The 19,728-nt window shown below is 44.3% G+C and overlaps 1 protein-coding gene across 2 annotated transcripts; it reads right to left on the minus strand.

Moving 5' to 3' along the window:
* Positions 1 to 1,452: 1,452 nt before the first annotated feature.
* Positions 1,453 to 19,618, minus strand: LYAR (Ly1 antibody reactive). Of its 2 annotated transcripts, none has more exons than XM_083399132.1 (10): positions 19,406 to 19,618; positions 18,214 to 18,398; positions 16,498 to 16,612; positions 15,152 to 15,259; positions 13,292 to 13,375; positions 12,136 to 12,511; positions 11,308 to 11,382; positions 9,198 to 9,283; positions 6,986 to 7,649; positions 1,453 to 2,622 (listed from the first exon to the last, which is right to left on the minus strand). In XM_083399132.1, the coding sequence occupies exons 2-9, from the start codon at positions 18,333 to 18,335 to the stop codon at positions 7,512 to 7,514; spliced, it is 1,104 nt and encodes a 367-aa protein (XP_083255258.1). In that variant the 5' UTR covers positions 18,336 to 18,398; positions 19,406 to 19,618; the 3' UTR covers positions 1,453 to 2,622; positions 6,986 to 7,511. The 2 variants fall into 2 exon arrangements, with proteins under 2 accessions (XP_083255258.1, XP_083255257.1); XM_083399131.1 differs by having other exon boundaries at positions 19,273 to 19,413.
* Between the last annotated feature and the right edge of the window lie 110 nt (positions 19,619 to 19,728).

Consider the following 19,728-nt stretch of genomic DNA (forward strand, 5'->3'; position numbering starts at 1 on the left):
AGATAAACTCAGCTGTTTCTTCTTGCCTCCTCTCTTCCCAAGTCGTCCAATTGCCTCAGGACAATGTCTGACTTATGTTCCTCACATATTTGGTAAGTCTCAGCATCTCCTTCATTCTTTCTTGGACATCACAGCTGGTGTATGACTCTCCCAGGCACCCCATAGTAGGCTGAGAACACAGAGTCCCACACAACATGGCAGCATAGGAAGTGCCCCCGGGTTCTGTCTTGTGGGGTTTTTCCCCTCCCCAGTCTCCATACTTGCCTCTCCTGCCAGCTCATTTGCAGGTGCTGTTCATGATGCCAAAAGACAGGTGCAAGTTTCCTTGAAGTTCACAATCTGAGAAGGGAGGCTGGAAGCCTACACAAACACCTTGGTTAAAACAAGTCTTATCATAACTGAGCAAAGGAGTAACTCTTCTCCAGAATACAATAGCCTTGTACTGCAAAGCAAGATAACTAAGGCTGGATATATTTGGCTCTTAAGGACTTGCTTGGAAATTTGAAAAAGGTACAGAAATACCTGTATTAGAACAGAAAATGACAGCGGAGGGTGGGGAGGAATGATTGAAAGGACAAAATACCCAGTGTGGACAAAATGTTGTGCAATAGCAATGACCACCAATGTCTGAAGCACTGGGACTGTACAGAAGCCAAAATCAGATGCTGAAAAATCAGACCTGACTCCTTTGCAATATGGGACCCCTCTGTGGAAGCCCCTTAGAGGATAGTCTCTTCTTGCAGAAACGAAGCAAAATAAACAATTGCCGAATGTCTGATAGCAGCTGATCTGCATTTCCTCTCATCCTACTCTGCTGGATGCCACAAGTCGACTGGGCTTGCACCCAACCATTATTTAAATAGCAGCATTGCCCCTTCCCTTCCCTTCTGACCCAGGCTTCAGTGTGGAGCATCCTTGCTAAGGAGTGACAAGTTGGGAGCTTTTTACAATCTTTCAGAGGATCATACTAACGAATGATCAGACTTAGGTTGCAGACTTCTAGGGACTGCTACTTGCTTGAAGACTCCAACAGTTTGACGAAGCCTCTTTTTAAAGCGTCATGAATCAGAAACTTTTCAGAGATCTTTATTCAATGTCAACGTAAACAGAATATCAAGATTAAAACATATTTTCTCCACAGGTAAGATTAAGCTGGTTTGACTGTCTTAACGCGAGCAAGGAGAGAAGCTTCTCAGCAGACATCTTCTTCCCCAGCTGAATGTTAAACCCGAATATAAAGTAACACTTCCTGTTAATGTATTAAGGGGAAACTTAATCTGCTCTCCTTGGCCAACAGAGCAGAAAAGAAACTTAGACTTGTTCTGTGCGTGTAGGATTCCCCCCCCCCCCCGAAAGCTTAATTGGGAGAAGGGCTAAATTTTGAATATATTGTTTGTGAGATCTGGTAACCTGTGACTGCAGCTCAATGTACAGAACAATATAGCCTTTACAAACTTTCTGTGAATAAGTTTAATATTTGCTCTCTGGTTTCCTTGTTACAGAACACTGTTGCAGCTTTCAAGTATCTGAGGGAAACAATGCGCTGGTTCTGTCTCCAGTGGTCACCAGGTATATTCCACTGGAGACGCTGTTGTTCAGGCGCAATGAGAAAATAGCAGGAGGCGAGACGATCAGTTTTCAGTGGGAGGAAAGAGAGAAGAAACAGACCAGTAATGCAGAAGCAGTGCCAAAGCAGAGCACAAACAAAGAGAAGATCAATGTTTAATAACCGCAATAGTTAAAAATATACACATTTGTATTGAGGAGACATATGCTAATCTGCGGGAAAGGAAATCAGTATGAGATATAAAAAGAATGTCATTCTGTTGGTGTTCAGAGTTGGGTTCCTAGACTGCCAGATTGACGAGTTAGTTTATACCAACAACAATTTGTGAAGTTGCTAGGGAACCAGAAATATTTTTTTCCCCACCTAGGTTTTGATACCTTGCTGTAGAACTTGTAGAAGCTTCTTTGCTGATAACTTTAGCGGTGTAACCATTGGCTCTGTTACACCCCAAAACCTATAGCCTAACCTACAGTTTGTGGATGCAGGTGCCACGGTTCATGAAAAAGGCTCTCTAGGAAGACTATCAGTGGCTATTTAGGAAAATGGCTTCCACACCATGACTTATGCCAACCTGTTTTGTCCAGCTATATTTCCCCCCTGTTCCAAATCGTACTGTGCCACCTAAGTGGAAACTGACACCACTAATGACTTTTCTTTGGAGCATTACAGGGACTGTGTATTGTTTAATGTAAAGTCTCAGCTGAAATTGAAACATGCTATCTGGGACCACTGCAATATGGTTCAAACAATCCAGCTGCATGGGGAGCAGGGATCCATAAAGATATCACATTTTCCACCACTGTAAGATAGATAAAGATTCTGTACAGCTTTCTGGGTTTAGGTGTGGAAATACTTGCTAACGAGACCCTTCACTATTGGGTGCAGAGCTAGTGTGATTTATTTCTTTACAAAAACACACACACTTCAGAGTAAACTTTCTTTCACTGGATACACTGCAGTAGTGTTGTTGTTTTTTTAAAAATGAGTTGTATCTAAAAGTTCTATTCTGTGATTACAAGAGAACCATTTATGGTCCATGCTGAGCTTTAGGCAGCCTGAGAGCTTGCAGGGCAGCAGTTGAAGAAGGAGCCAAAAGGGTTTTCTTGTGTGTGTGATTCTTTGTGGCTGATTAGCTGCTCTCCCTGTGCAAAGGTGAGAGGGGGCAGGGTTTCTGTTGAGTCAGGTGATTAGCTGTGGGAGGAGCTTATCAGAGCTTGCAGGGCAGCAGCGCGCGCCTAGTGGCGCGCGCAGTTTGATCCATCTTTTAGATTTAGGAGAGCTAGTCTCAAACGTTTGTGGGGGGAGACCTAGGTTTTTTTTTGGGGGGGGAGTTATTTGTCCTGTCTTCACACTTTTTATGATGCAGGACCGCTGTAGCCACCCCCAACGACACGTTCTCAAGATGGAGGGGGAGGGAACAGCTGCAGTCGCCTGCGGTTCCTGCGCAATGTTTGCCATCTTGCCAAAGGTTGCAGGCAGCTTTACCTGTAGCAATTGCATGTTGATTGCCCTCTTAGAAGACAAAGTCCAGCAACTGGAGGAACGTGTAGCTACGCTCCAAAGAATTAGAGAGCTGGAGCTCTTCTTGGAAGCAACAGAGCACACCGTCTCCACCAAGGAGGAGACAGGGGACTCCCCTGAGAAGGAGGCTAGTTCACCAACACAGGAGCCCGATATGTGGAGAAACGTGACTCAAAGAAGTAGGAGGCCCAGGGTTCGCTCTGATTGTTTAGAAATACACAATCGCTTTGAGGTCCTCTCCCCTAGCATGGAAGACGAAGAGCAGACTCCATTTGAGGATCTCTCCCTCATTATAGTCGATCAGGTATATGAAGACGAGCAGCAAAGTCAGTCCTCAGGGAATGTGCAGGCGACCTTGGAACGGACAGCTCACGGAAGAACCCCGACCAAACCTAAGAGGAGGCGTGTAGTGGTGATAGGGGATTCCCTACTGAGGGGAACAGAAGCAGTGATCTGTGGGCCTGACAAGATGTCTCGGGAAGTGTGCTGTCTCCCCGGGGCTAAGATCCAAGATGTAACTGAACGACTGCAAGGAATCATAAAACCCACTGACAAATACCCCTTTCTCTTGGTTCATGTGGGAACCAATGACACTGCAAGCAACAGCCTCCAGAAGATCAAAAGAGACTACGAGGCTCTGGGCAGGAAATTGAAGCAATTAAATGCACAAATTGTCATCTCATCTGTCCTCCCAGTTGAACGACGTGGCCCAGGGAGAGAGGGAAAAATAGTGGAAGTGAACAGCTGGCTTCGCAAATGGTGTAAACAGGAACGGTTTGGATTCTTAGATCACGGACTGCAGTTTCTTGAAGATGGACTTCTGGCAAGCAATGGGCTGCACCTCACAACGGTTGGGAGGAATGTTTTTGCCAAAAATCTCAGAAACCTCATCAGGAGGGCTTTAAACTGACTAATGTGGGGGAGGGAGACAGTGCTCCTGAAGGTAGGAGTCTATCAATTGATGAAGATGATCATCCAAATGTCATAGACCAAATGGAGCAAACAGCACGCAGACCTAGTGGTGGGAGGAAAAAATCCTTAAATAAGAGACATGGGGGAATGATTAATGGACTTCAGTGTCTGTACACTAATGCGCAAAGCATGGGAAATAAACAAGATGAGCTTGAGCTCTTGGTACAGCAAACTAAATATGACATAATAGGCATCACTGAAATCTGGTGGGATAAGTCCCACGATTGGAATGTAATAATGGAGGGATACAATCTATTTCAGAGAAACAGACCAGACAAGAAAGGAGGAGGAGTGGCGTTATATGTCAGGGATGTGTATACCTGTGAAGAGATCCAAGATTTAGAACCTCAAAGCCAAAGTGAGAGCATTTGGGTTAAAATTAAGGGAGAGAAGAATAACAGTGACCTCATTGTGGGAGTTTACTATAGATTCCCAAGCCAAACGGAGGACACAGATGATGCCTTCCTGGAACAGATGGCCAAGCATGCAAAAGGAAGGGAGATAGTAGTAATGGGGGACTTCAATTACCCGGATATTTGTTGGATGTCAAACTCAGCCAAGAGCATAAGGTCAAACAGATTCCTCACTGGCCTTGCAGACAACTTCATTGTCCAGAAAGTGGAAGAAGCAACAAGAGGAACAGCCATTTTAGATCTGGTCCTAACCAATGTTGATGACCTGGTTAGTGGGGTAGAAGTGGAAGGATCATTAGGCGCGAGTGATCATGCTCTTCTGAAGTTTACTATACAGCGGAAAGGAGCAGCCAAGCATACTAGTACTCAATTTCTTGACTTTAAGAAAGCTGACTTCATAAAACTTAGGGAAGTGCTGGGTGAGATCCCATGGACAGTAATACTAAAAGGAAAGGGAGTTCATGATGGCTGGGAGTTTGTTAAGAGGGAGATAGTAAAAGCACAACTTCAGGCAATACCAATGAGACGGAAACATGGAAGGTGCCTAAAGAAGCCAGGGTGGCTATCTAAAGAACTTTTAACTGAGTTAAGATTAAAAAAGGATGTGTACAAAAAATGGAAAAGGGGGGAAACCACCAAAGAGGAATTCAAACAAATAGCCAGCACGTGTAGACACAAAGTCAGAAAAGCTAAAGCACAGAATGAACTCAGGCTTGCTAGAGAGGTTAAAAGCAACAAAAAAGGCTTTTATGGGTATGTTCATAGCAAAAGGAAGAACAAAGAAACAGTGGGGTCACTCAGAGGAGAAGATGGTGAAATGCAAACAGGGGACAGAGAAAGGGCTGAACTCCTCAATGCCTTCTTTGCCTCAGCCTTCTCCGATAAAGAAAACAATGCCCGACCTGAAGAATTTGGAGCAAATGATTCAGCAGAGGAAACACAGCCCAGAATAACTAAGGAGATAGTACAAGAATACTTGGCTAGTTTAGATGTATTCAAGTCTCCAGGGCCAGATGAACTGCATCCAAAAGTATTAAAAGAACTGGCAGATGTGATCTCAGAACCACTGGCAGTCATCTTTGAGAATTCCTGGAGAACAGGCGAAGTCCCGGCAGACTGGAGGAGGGCAAATGTTGTCCCTATTTTCAAAAAGGGGAAAAGAGAGGACCCAAATAATTACTCCCCAGTCAGTCTGACATCAATACCAGGGAAGATTCTGGAGCAGATCATTAAGCAAACAGTCTGTGAGCACCTAGAAAGGAATGCTGTGATCACCAAGTCAGCATGGATTTCTGAAAAATAAGTCATGTCAGACTAACCTGATCTCATTTTTTGACAGAATTACAAGCCTGGTAGATGAAGGGAACGCAGTGGATGTAGCCTACCTTGATTTCAGCAAGGCATTTGATAAGGTGCCCCATGATATTCTCGTAAAGAAGCTGGTAAAATGCGGTCTTGACTATGCTACCACTCAGTGGATTTGTAACTGGCTGACTGACCGGACCCAAAGGGTGCTCATCAATGGTTCCTCTTCATCCTGGAGAAGAGTGACTAGTGGGATGCCACAGGGTTCTGTCTTGGGCCCGGTCTTATTCAACATCTTTATCAACGACTTGGATGATGGACTCAAGGGCATCCTGATCAAATTTGCAGATGACACCAAACTGGGAGGGGTGGCTAACACCCCAGAGGACAGGATCACACTTCAAAACGACCTTGACAGATTAGAGAACTGGGCCAAAACAAACAAGAGGAATTCTAACAGGGAGAAATGTAAAGTATTGCACTTGGGCAAAAAAAATGAGAGGCACAAATACAAGATGGGTGACACCTGGCTTGAGAGCAGTACATGTGAAAAGGATCTAGGAGTCTTGGTTGACCACAAACTTGACATGAGCCAACAGTGTGACGCGGCAGCTAAAAAAGCCAATGCAATTCTGGGCTGCATCAATAGGAGCATAGCATCTAGATCAAGGGAAGTAATAGTGCCACTGTATTCTGCTCTGGTCAGACCTCACCTGGAGTACTGTGTCCAGTTCTGGGCACCACAGTTCAAGAAGGACACTGACAAACTGGAATGTGTCCTGAGGAGGGCAACCAAAATGGTCAAAGGCCTGGAAACGATGCCTTATGAGGAACGGCTAAGGGAGCTGGGCATGTTTAGCCTGGAGAAGAGGAGGTTAAGGGGTGATATGATAGCCATGTTCAAATATATAAAAGGATGTCACATAGAGGAGGGAGAAAGGTTGTTTTCTGCTGCTCCAGAGAAGCAGACACGGAGCAATGGATCCAAACTACAAGAAAGAAGATTCCACCTAAACATTAGGAAGAACTTCCTGACAGTAAGAGCTGTTGGACAGTGGAATTTGCTGCCAAGGAGTGTGGTGGAGTCTCCTTCTTTGGAGGTCTTTAAGCAGAGGCTTGACAACCATATGTCAGGAGTGCTCTGATGGTGTTTCCTGCTTGGCAGGGGGTTGGACTCGATGGCCCTTGTGGTCTCTTCCAACTCTACGATTCTATGACTTCCCCCCTGCAACTGTTGGCTACTCGTGTATACTCCTCCTTTGTGATTTCCCCTTTCTTATACATGCCCTTCTTAACTCTCAGCTCATCTGCAAGCTCCTTATGCAGCCACACTGGTTTCTTCAGATGCCTCCCACTTTTCTTTCTTGTTGCTATTGTCCGCATTTGGGCCTTCAATATTTCTCCTTTCAGAAACTTCCATCCTTCTTGGACTCCCTTCTCTTTGAGTATTTCTGACCATGGGATCACACCCAGTAGCTCGTGGGTGTGATCATAACCATAACTTAAACTTTTATAAATAGCAATAGAAAGATTGTCATTTTATATATATATATTAAAAAACCACATTTTTTCCTAAAAGTAAATTTTTAATCAGTACAAACCGTATGTGAAATAAAAGGAAATTCACAATCAAATACAGGCAAGGTTTGCTGCCATATACATCTGAAAAATCTCTTTACATCTGATAACAAAACTGGGGGCATATTAAAAATCCTTATTTTAGAACTAAAAAGCTATTTTATAAGCTTAACCTTTTCCTTTAAAACTCTAAATTTAGGATTGCTGCTGACTTTCTTATTGAACAGGGCCAGAATTTCTGCTTCAGCCTTATGATGATGATCACCTGCCACTGCATAATACTGTGATAAAACCTGCACGAGAAAAAAGAAGAGACAAAAAGAAGTTACATTCAAACCTTTCACGCCATTATCAGCTTAAGTCTCTTTTCTGGAATATGAAGCATCTACTCCAAAGCAAGCCCCATCAAGTTCTGTCATATTCCGCTTGGGCTTTAAAGCCTGCACTGGCTCCCAGTCTCTAATTCCAGGCACAAAACCAGCGCTGGTTTTTTACTTTAGAGCTCTGGAAGATCCGAAGGGGCCACGTTCTCCCATAGCAGCCTGACCACATGTTACGATTTTCTGGCAGAGCCCTGTGCTGCCACCTTTGAAGGCAGGGGCAGCTGGGGGAATGAGGCCCTTTCTATGCGCTTGGTGGCATTTGACTAGCTGTCACTTCTCCATTTGTAACGTTATGAACTAAAAGAAAGAAAACCTGAGCTAAATCTAGGCTGACAGTTTTTGAAACTGCCATAGCTATTGGTTACACGACCAAGTCTTCGGTTGCATTACAGTGGTACCTCCAGTTCCAGAGGTCCGGCCGGATCCAGAGGTTTTTGCAACCAGAGCACACGTGCGGCATGGTAGAGTGCTTCTGCATGCGCAGCAAAAACCCGGAAATATACTTCCGGGTTTGCCACTTACATATCCTGAAGTTTACGTAACTGGAGGGATACATAAGCGGAAGTATGACTGTACAGGAGCTTTCCTAAACATTGGCTTAGCTGCTGAGTTGTGGAATGCTTAGGACCATCCCACCTGCCCAGAATATATATATTTTAAATGCAATCAGCAAACAAGGCCTTTGGACAAAAGGTGCTAAATGCTGTTGGTGGAAGAGCAGAAGTTCATCAGAGAAGAAAGGGGGCAGCACCACGGTTTAGCAACTGCTCATTTAAATTGGAATTTGGCAAATGGTTGTGCTCACAGAAGCACAGGTTTTTAAAAAGTTAGGGCACAATCCAAGGCACGTTCTCCTACACAAAACCTCACTGAATACAGTGAGTCGGGCAAGGCCGGGCGCTGGAGTTAGGCAGCAGCCTGAGGGGAGGTGATGAGGTGGGCAGCCGTTCTGGAGCCTGCTCCGTTTCCTCAGAGAAGCCTCAGAGTTGGCCCTTCTCGGATCAGGCCTTTCCCTTCCTGCCCTCAAGCCTTGCAGGGTCCTGCGTTGTGCGTGGCGTGCCCCTGACCATATGCAGAGTGCTTTCTCCTCAGAGCAAGACGTGTGTGTTTCCTTAAAAGGCTTCAAGGGCCAAATGGATAGAGCATGTGCAAAGTTATTTTTGCCTTCTGATCCCTGCATTGCAGGGGGTTGGACCAGATGAGCCTGAAGGGCACTTTCCAACTCTTTGATTCTACGATAGGGAACCGTTCCCTGAACAGTACAATTTTTTCTTTATTTTTTAAACAGGCAAAATTATGAAATAATTTGGAAATAAGGAAATAATTGTGAATAATGATGTAAATTGCCCCGAGATCTACGGATGAAGGGTAGTATACAAATATTTATTCCAGTGGTGCTTATGCAGGGGAACTTTGCCCTGCCTTGTACTCTGGGTTTCAGAAGACGCTCCAATATACCTTCTTCCTTAGTTTTTTCATTGGCAGTTCATTGTCAGGTGCTTTCCTCAGAACAGCTTTTATAGTTCCCTTCCAACTGAATTTACCTGTAAAAATTTGTAAAAAGACAAGGAAGAGAGAATAAAATAAATTATCCCCATGCATTTTGGCCAGGCCACTATGGAAACCTAACACCACTTTCAAATGTTTCCTTGGTCAGGTTAGTAGTGCCCTGCTTGCTAAGCAACCTGCTGCACTGAGATGATTTTGGAAACTGAAATATTGCCAAGCACAGCAGCGCAGAATTATGTGAACAAGGAGAATAGGGTACAAATCAATCAATAAGGAAGTATTACTCCTCAAGCAATAAGGAGGTTTTTAAAAAACAACAACCATGAACCTCATTGCCCACACTTTTGTATTTGAAATCAGCAGCTGGTCCCTATGCCTCTCTAGCTCAGAGGGGAAACACACCTGGCTGGTTCCAACCCAGAAAACCGCCAGCTGCATCCACCTGGAGAAATGACCAACTTTTTCCAGTGGTTATTTTAAAAAATCTCATCTGTAAATATAAACAGCCAAACTCACTATAATAACCTACATACGTTTTCTACCCAATGTGATCTACTACAAACATTTAGAGGCTTGGGGAGGAATTTGACGTCAGACTCTTCTGACTGCTCTGTCAGTGCAAGAATTCTTGCTTGCCAGGTGGGATTCTGCCCCCTTTCCTCCCACTGCTCTAGGGCTTGTCTGACCCTCCAGAGTGGATCTGGGGGAGGCGCAGGGGGCTCATGGGTGGGGAGTAGCCCTTGCACAGGCTTCCACTAGCACACCAGGTTAGTTAACCCCGGGCCCGACTATTTCTATAACACTTGAAAACTGAGGCAGTGGATTTTCTGGGGCCAACCCATGCTGGCATTTTGGCAAAATGTGGGCTGCAAGCTGGAGAGGATTTCCTCTGTCCAGGGGAAGAAGATTTAAAAAGAAAGGAAACAAAATGAATCGAGACTTGGTCTGGCTGTTCCTAACAGATTAAATAGCCATATAGGGTTGGATCCAGAGCTTGAATCTACCAGCATCTGCTTGTCTAGCAGAACATTCCCCGCCCCCTCGCAGACCCCCGTGTCATCCCCTGCCCCCAACCAAGCCTTCTCAATGTTGGGAGTCTTCAGGAAAGGCCTGGCTGTGGTAACAGTGAGAGGTGGAAGATGGCAAAAACTAGTCAGAGGCAGCCTTGTTCTAGCAGGGCTGTGGTGAGACTGAGAGGGCAGGAAAGACTCATTGTACAAGTGGACTTGTGTTCTCCCTGCTCTGGATCCATCCAACCAATTTTTGCCCTAAACAGCCTTGGCCCAGTACACCTGAAGGAGCGTCTCCACCCCCATCATTCAGTCTGGACACTGAGATCCAGATCTGAGGGCCTTCTGGTGGTTCCCTCACTGTGAGAAGCCAAGTTACAGGGAACCAGGCAGAGGGCCTTCTTGGTAGTGGCACCCGCCCTGTGGAACGCCCTCACATCAGATGTCAAAGAGAACAACAACTACCAGACTTTTAGAAGACATCTGAAGGCAGCCCTGTTTAGCTTTTAATGCTTGATGGACTACTGTATTTTAATATTTTGTTGGAAGCCGCCCAGAGTGGCTGGAGAAACCCAAGCTAATGGGTGGGGTATAAATAATAAATTATCATCATCATCATCATCATCATCATCATCATCAACTATATAACCTTTAGAAAACATCTGAAGGCAGCCCTGTATAGGGAAGCTTTTTAATGTGTAATTTTTTATTATGTTTTTATATACGTTGGAAGCCACCCAGAGTGGCTGTGGCAACCCAGTCAGATGGGTGGGGGACACATAATAAAATTATTATTATTACTATTGCCACCCACGAAATTATAAGCCCCTGTCCTCCTTGGACACAAATATCCTGTGTTATCTAAGCCTAGTACTCACTAACCCACTTTCAAGACAAGGGAACTATGTCCTTATAAATGTTACAACTCTCCCTTATACTTTAACAATGATTCTAATAATTATATTGACTAAGATGCTACATCACTGTTGCCATCAACAAACAGGTCTAGCTCATAGTTGCAAACTGCTAAGCATCCAAGCGAAGGTTACCTTGAAGCTGGTCCTCATTTTCTTCGGTTTCTGAATTGTTCATTCTTTTTTGTGCAATGGGAGATTCGTCAACATCTGGGGTGGGATTTACAGGGAGAGAAACAGTCAAAATAAGCGTCAGGAAGTCCAGTAACAGAATCATTAGGGAACCCACCAATTGGAATAGTGGTTAAATCTAAAAATCTGCTCTGCCTGACATTTCATAAAAACCTCCTACAACAAGGAAAAATCAGAAAAGGATTGACGTTGTCAGATGAGATTGTCGGGATTCACAGATTGCTGTGTGAGATAGTAAGTCTGCAGGCTTGAGTTTGCTAGCTGATGCAACTGGCTGATGCAGTCAGCCTGCAATACTTTCTATGGAAGTGCTGGGTCAGAAAGACTCAGCAGTAATGTCCTGTCAGTTGATTGGCTGTCATCGGTTTAAAGGGGAAACCTGCCCAGCAGTAAGTGGGTGGTGTAGGGGAGTGTGGTCAGAGAGAGAGATAGAAAGGTCTTCCTATTTGCCTTAAGGTGCAGCCAGGTACTCTGCTTGACTGTATGAACTGCTTGTGTGTTATAGCCTGTAGATATCTGTATATATAGCTTACAATATACTGCACTGAAGAACCTGGAACTCTGAGCATTTCTGCTAAAGCGACGCAGAGAATTCACGACAGAGATGGGTAGAAAACAGGATGTCTCTCAGGCTGTCACTCTCACCCCGATTTCAGCTCCAAGCACTGAAATTTATCCTGATTTATATATCATACATCCTATATATTACAAACTGTCTTTTTCCCCCAAACTGCACCTCACACCTAGAAGCAAGAACTGCAAGTCTGATACCTTCAGAGACGTGACGCTTGCGTTTCTTCACATTCGCTTTGGTCCCGGCCTCTTTTGTACTGACACCGTTTCCATTCATTTCCAGTTCAGCTGAAACATCTGCTTGCTGCTGCTTTGTCAACTTCAAGCCATTCCTTTTGGAAATATTTCCATTCTCATTTTCTCTCTCTTCTTTCTTAGACTTTTTACTTTTTTTGAGATCTAGGCCCTCTGGCTGAACTTGCAACCTTAATTCTTTTGCCTTTTTCATATTTTTCCTCTCTTCCTTTTCTTCCCTTTTATTCTTCTTCTTTGCAGGTTTCTCCATTTTTACTTGGTTGTCTTCTGAAGGCGTTGGCATAACTTCACTGTCTGCAGACGGGTTTTCAGCTGCCTCCTGTTGGGAAGATGCAGAAGGCTTATACATCACTATGATGAGACCCCCCTAGTCAAAAAGTTGGGGCAGGGGGGACTTCAGCAGTTTACTCCAGGAAGTAATCCTGCCCACTTGTCATATCTGGCCCTGATAAGGATCTGACCCATGGAGCCAAAATGGTTCCCCCTCCCTGCTTTAAGCAAAAGACAGAATTACACTCACAAGTACCACCAGCAAAAAATAATCAGTATGTTTCTAGGATGTGGGACTTGCAATGGGCTTTTCTGAATGCGTGGAGGGAGGTGGTGAAAAATCCATCCCTCTACTTCTGGGCTATTCCCCCCACCCCAGGACCCAATTCTTTCTTGCTTTCTCTTAGGCTACTTCGTCTATATCCTGCAAAGCAGAAAGCTGCAGAAGCTTTTTGGGAAGACACTTTCCCAGAAGTTTAAAGTTCCTAACTTCAGTTCACACGAGCCCTTAAAGACAAGCATTACTGTCATCTGTGTGGACATTAAACTAAGAAATGCATTTGCAGCACATTTCTCTATTGCAAAAGGGGAACTCTGCACATGGAGGGGAAAGGGAAGCCTACAAGGTTATTAAAAGCAATTATTTATTAAGCAAGTGAGTACAACTAGCAATCCATTTAGGAGGTAATCCTAAAGTCCCACTGATATTGTGGCACGACTGGACTTAGCTGGCTAATAGAAAAGAAAGACTGGCTACAAGTTCAGCCACAATTTGTGGACTTTTGACTATGAAACATTGCTTCCATTAAACAGTTTCCAGTTAGCTTACCTTTCTGGTAGCTTGTGAAAAAATGTCCCACACCTGGTCCTGCAGTGCAGTGCTATGTATTTTCAAACTGTTAGACATCCAGTTCTGTTTAGGTAGAAAACAGCAGAATTTCTATTTATGCACTGATCAGTCAGCAAGACACTTTTGCAGTATTCAGATCAGCAGAAGGGCCACAGGATGGGATGGACAAATGGGACCCAGCAATCCTGCCCCTTTCTTCAGAATCTAATTAGAGGCAGATGCCAAGTTATACATGCAAAACATCCTCTGCTGCATTCAGTAACAGTCACAGGTAGAACTGTAATGCACATTAGAATCACAGCCTGGTAGTGGCAAAGTAGTTCCAGCGCAGTTGACATGAGCCCAAGTCATGTATTATTTCAGTATGTGGGGCTCACACATGGCAGATGGAGTGGAGGGCAATGCCACCTCTACCTCTGGCAGGCTGTGTGTGTGTCTGCTTGCAAAGAGCTGCCTATGAGTTACAGGTTGGTAACACACAGACATACCCCTTGGCAGGTATGCACACTCGTTCATGGATTTCAAGGGGTGGAACCAGGAGGTGCAGCCCCATTCCACTTCCCATGTGTTAGCTGCCCAGGCTGAGGTGCGAACAGGGCTATGGAAAGGCAGCGGAGATCATGCGGCCAAGGACATGCACCAATTTCCTGACAGGAAGCCCCTGAAGCTGGTAGCTATCTCAATTCAGTGTTAATGTTTCAACTGTACTAAGCGCCTCTCTTGGAAAATGTCTGCATTTAGGGCGGCCTTTCAATTAGCTTTGAAGTACATCTTTGCAAACTTCTTTGCTTTGCACTCCCTGAACCGTTTTGCCTCACTTAACCTCTTTGATCACTTTTCTGTGCCCGTTGCAGATCAAAGCAGCGAATCATCCTACTGCAGCCCTTGAATGCATGTGCTGCTCCCACTCACTTCAAGGCACCGTGGGGTTTATCACTGCATTTTGTGACTGCACAGCTGCAGCAACAAGAATGGACGGTGAGAGCAACAGCGGGAATATGAGGGAAAGGGGCTGTCAAGAAATGCCCACCCCCACTCTGCCAACAAAGGGCGTTGTAAATTGCCAAATCAACTTGCCTGCAGCAGAACCCCTGAGCCTGGAGGATTCTGGTGACGCTTTCTAGAGAAGGGGTAGCCAACATGGTGGCCTCCCAGAGCCCCAGCTATAGTGGCCAATGGTCAGGGATGATGGGAGTGGGAGTCCAACAACACCTGGAGGACACCATGTTGACTACCTTGGTTCTAGAGAATAGTTGTTTTCTTGTGACATACTGGCCAGGAGCATCACGTATCGTGGTTGCCCTGCGTGAACTGAGAGCGCAATACACAACACACAATTCTTCCTTGTGAGAAATATCATTAGTTGTGGGCAAGCAGCCCGTGAGGCTAAAAAAAATAATATAAATACAATTTTACCACTTATCTGCGTAATATGTGATAAGATTAGGGTGCCCATATGCAAAAGAGGGCATGGTTCCACCATTGCTAACGGTTGTGTACAACAGGAAATTTCAGAAGGTGTAACTTGTGGGACCTGTAGAAATTCCCTTACCATCTAGCAGGTGGGCAGGCAGGCATACGGATCTTTACGGTGCAGCAGCAGCTAAGTTATATTGCGCCACTTGGATGGATAAGGCAAACAGCCACCCAAGTTATTGTCATCTGTATGCACTCTTCATGGAAACGTGTCTGTCTTTCTCATGAAGAAACCTCTTTTTTTTAAAAAAAATCCTACAGTATATTTCTCTATTCAGAAACAAGTCCTATTCAGAAACAAGATCACTGGGGCTTGCTCACAAGTACAGAATTGCAGTCTGAGCTGTTTACTTCTAAGCATACCTGAAACTTGCCCTTTTTTCTTGGAATGTTGTCATAGGTATACATCTGCTCCAAAATATCTCGAACTTTGGGGTTAATGTTGGTTTCCTTTATCGCTTGATGAATCTTCTACAAAAGGAAAGTGGGAATGATAGCATCTGAGACACAACATACTTAAATCACAAGTCTGATGCACTGAAATCAAATGTATGCTATACACATCGCAGGTTTAAATCTGTCCATTTCCCCTGTCTGCATCAGGGTCTGGAGGTTTGGGAATTGTGTTATTGCTTCTGGGGTGTTTATGTTCACTGCAGATAAAAACAATGGCCCACACGGAGCCTGAAAGCTTGCCTATGACAATCAATACATTGACATTTTACAACTACATTTGGGTAGATAACACATGAAGTAGGAGTAAGATATAAACTGTGTATTAGTTCACACTCTCTCATGATGTTTATGCTGCAAAGTACCGCAAGGATCTAGTTTCCATTTCCACACACACACACACACTGCAATACTATTTAACATCTACACGAAACCACTTGGTGAAGTAGTTTGGACATTTGGAGTGAAGGGTTATTAAGAATGCAGATGACACTCAGCATTATTTATCGTTCTCATCAAATCTAGGTGGGGGGCTGGAAACTCTTAACACAAGCAGCTCAAGTGAGGAATGGGATGCGCAAGGGCTAATAAAGTGAAGCTCGGTCAGGGAAAGATTAAGGTGGTGACCCCCAAGGGAACACACAACTTTTTCAAAATGGGGTTGTATTTAGTCAAGGCTCAAGTCTGTAGTTGGAAGGTGTTTTCAATATAGTCTCACGTATGGACACATGTGACTAAGAATGCATTTTGCCATCTTGGGCTGGTATGATGGGATAGCAACCATCAATTAAGAAACTGCAAATGCTTCAGAACATGGCAGCCAACAAAGTGCTGGTTTTGGTTAAAAGCTCTGAATGGCCTGTGACTTTAGTATCTGAAGGACTGCACCAGCCCATGAGCTGAGTTTGTCAGCCAAGGCCCTCTTCTGTCAGATGGGCAGAAACAGGGCTTTCCTCTGACTACGAAATGCCCTCCCAAACCAACAAGCTGGCATCTACTCTTGCATTCAGTGTGCGCCTGCTGCAAGGTGTCCTGTTCCCCAAACATTTGATGGGTGAAGTTAGATAATCATATGTAGTGTTAGTGGGTTTTCTTATTGTCTGATTTTTAAATGTATTCTTGTATTGTTTTGATCTGAGGTATAAATTGCCTCAGAGACCATTGGTTGAAAGGGAAAAGGGACAATCAATCAGTACACAGCTTTCCCGGTAAATTAAGTGTCCTATTACCCTGCTTATGTGTGCACTTGTTTTTACCTGAATCCATTCCTGCTGTTTGACATCTCCTTTGTGAGCTTTGGCTTCATAACCCTTGCCACCATATTTCTGGTCTTCACTTAGGCACTTCACATGACATTTATAATCATCACCCCTTAAATATTAAGAACAGCATAGGTTAAGAGCCGTAGTAGTAGTAGTAATAATAATTTCATTTGTACCCCACCCTCCCCAGCCGGAACCGGGCTCAGGGCGGCTAACATCATAAAACCAACACAGTATACAAAGAATATAAAAACAGGCAATCAATTAATTAAAATACATCTTAAAATTAGTTTATAGCACACTAATAGCACAGTAGGAAGATTTCAGCTCTGGATATATTGAATAGCCTTAATTCCCAGAGAAGCCACGGGTCAAGCTAATCCAGAAAGAACTATGACTGGCAGAAGCTGACCTGCAATTCTATATAGAGCTAAGCATGCCTAATCCTTATATGGGATTATGCCAATGTAACTCCGCACAAGATTAGGCTGCACATAAAATTAAGTCACACACAGGGCATCAATTCAGTAACTCATATGCTTTAAAATAAGATTGGGCTTATGTGCAGCTTCTTCTTTAAACAAAAAGGTTTTATTTACAGGGGCAAAACTGTGTCAGAAGAATGTCAGGTCAGCATTAAGGTCAATGTCATCATTTGGAGACCTCTCAGCTTCAGTAGTTCTTATTATTCTAGTGGTACCACTGTTCACTTTTTACATAGATTTTCAATTAACAGCACTACTTAGAATTAAAATCCAAGCAGAATCCACCATTTGTCAAGTTGTGCAGCAATAGCGCAAAAGCTTGCAGTTCCACATAGAATCCTGTAATGTCATCCGTTGCCTTTATGCCACATCAGCGTGACTGAGAAAACAGCATAAATTAACCCTGCAGTGCAATTCACAGTTATATCCTGTTGCAGCTGCGGGTGCCAAGAGAGAGTAGTTTCCAGCATTTTGCAATATAGGCAAGAGAAGAGTTCAGTTTGGCTTCCCAGTCATAAATCCCCCATCTCTCTCAGGTTGCAGGAAAGGTCAAATCTACTTGCCACCTCAGACTTCCTCCCAGGCCAAATTAAGCACTCAGTAACACGAAAGTCTCTGCTTCCCTGGAATGGGAATGCATTTAGACAGCCAAACGTTCTTCAGCCATTTCTTGTACAATCAAAGGCTACTGCCTTCACCCTCTGAGATTTCTTGAGGGTTCCACCTTGCATGGCCAGGGAGATGCTTTTATTTTATGGTGATCTTGTTACTGTAAATCAGATTTTATTCTGCTACTCTTATTTTCTTTAAACAATTCTATTTATGATGACTTTACTATTTTTTTATGCATTAGCTTCAACTTTTAAAGAAGACATTTTTGGCAGTTCTCCCTCCCTCCCCCCCTTGCATTTTTTACCATCCTACTCAGGAGTGGAAAACTATATCTAACCCGTGGGCTGGACTCATCAGTCCACCACCCTCCATATAGTACCTTATGACAGGTGGGCAGGACTGTCACCATAACGTCAGGTGACTGACACCTCTCAACATTCAAAGGGGATTTGTTGGTCTAAGGCTTGTGCCCACTTGTTCTTGTAACTCCAAACCAGTTTTATTGCAGATTTTTGCACTGAGCTCCTTGGGAGCAAGGGCAGGATATAAACAATAATAGCAATAACAATGAATTGTCAAAACTAAATAATGAAACAAGACTCTGATAACCTACCAGAAATCTTTACCACAATCCATGCAAGAAAGGCATTGGCAATTGCGGCATACAATTACATGCTTTTCAACCTGTCCCTTTTTCACAGACTCTCCACATGCGTTACATGTGAAAACCACCATTTCTTCCAAGATAGCAGTATCTTTCTTCAGAGACTGTTAGAATCGATCCTCTTCCAACAAATTCTAGAAATTAATTAAAAATAGTGTTTTACATGTCCTTTTAAAAAGGCAGGACTAACAAAGCAGAAGTTGATACAATAAAAATATATTTAAACAGCCTGCGGAGCATTAAAGACAAAACTATTAAGTTAGCACTGCATAAATAGCACCACACACCCAGGTCCATTAACATTAATGATTCCAGGCATGCTGGTATTTATTGTAAGCAACAAATACATTCAGAATGGGAACAAAATTTCTTAAGGGCTTGAGGGAATAGGGGGCCAAATCCTTTGGGCTACCAAAAGAACTGCATGCCCAGAGGAAAGGACCCACCCATCAAATGGAGAGAACTCTGTTTTATATTTTGCACCATTAGGGGGGGGGGAGTATTTTAAAACTGTAACTGTTCCAGGTACTTTGGCAGAAAACAGACACACAAACAAGTATGCTATTTCACAAGCAGCCAACCAAATATGATTTCTCAGAAATCTGGAGGAGCAGCTGGCAAAAAATAGGGTCTGCTGTTTCATGCTTCATATTTATTGTTTTTTAAAAAATTATTATTATTATTAATGTATGTATACCTCACTCCACCCCCCCCCCGACAGGAGACTCAAGAATGCTTACAGATAAAAATAAGTGCATCTAAACATGAGGGGAGGGGAAACTATTAACAATCAATTAAACATTGAGTAGAATTAAAACTATAGATAGATAGATAGATACACTATGTGTGTGTATATACACCCGCGCACACATATGTATATGTAGTTATACATAAGTTATACATATAGTTATATAGCCTGTTAAAATACAACATAAAAGTTGATACAGGACATAATCCGTTTACCCGGACTCGCCGCCGACGCCACTTTTGCCAAGGAGCCCAACTTACCACCGTTTCCCGGAGGAGCGTTGCCGCGCGGGAGACACGTGTTCGCCGCGTTCACACACTCGCCGTTCTAGCCGCGGATCTAGAAACCGGAACGGGTCCCGAGGGCCGAGACGGGCTCAGCGGCGGAACTCACCGGCTAAGGCTGGCTGGTGGTCGCCGCCGCCGCGCCGCGCTTCCCCCGCCGGGTCGCTCCCCTCCGGCTGCAGCGACGCCTCCGTCGCACCGCCCTCCGCTCCGTCGCGCACCTGTGACGACACCGCCGGCGACTCCTTTGAACGTCTCAGGCCTAGAGAGAGAGAAACGTTGAGAGTAGCACCCCCGACGCTCGCAAGGGCGGCAGAGCGGCGCGCTCTAGCCCTCAGCATCTCTATGGGCGAGGAGGTCGCGCGTAGACTTACAGCGAACGGACTCACACGCGAAGACCAACTTCCGGGTTGATATCGGAAACCTTTAAAG

Source organism: Podarcis tiliguerta (genome assembly GCF_965153285.1).
Source record: "Podarcis tiliguerta genome assembly, chromosome: 9".
Taxonomy (NCBI): Eukaryota; Metazoa; Chordata; class Lepidosauria; order Squamata; family Lacertidae; genus Podarcis; species Podarcis tiliguerta.

Excerpts from the sequence above, each read along its gene's own strand:
- LYAR (XM_083399132.1), bottom strand. The coding sequence starts at position 18,335 with ATGGTGGTTTTCACATGTAACGCATGTGGAGAGTCTGTGAAAAAGGGA. Across the intron at positions 16,613-18,213 it reads GATTGTGGTAAAGATTTCTG|GGGTGATGATTATAAATGTC; the intron begins GTAGGTTATCAG and ends TTAATATTTAAG. Across the intron at positions 9,284-11,307 it reads AAATGAGGACCAGCTTCAAG|GTAAATTCAGTTGGAAGGGA; the intron begins GTAACCTTCGCT and ends AAATTTTTACAG.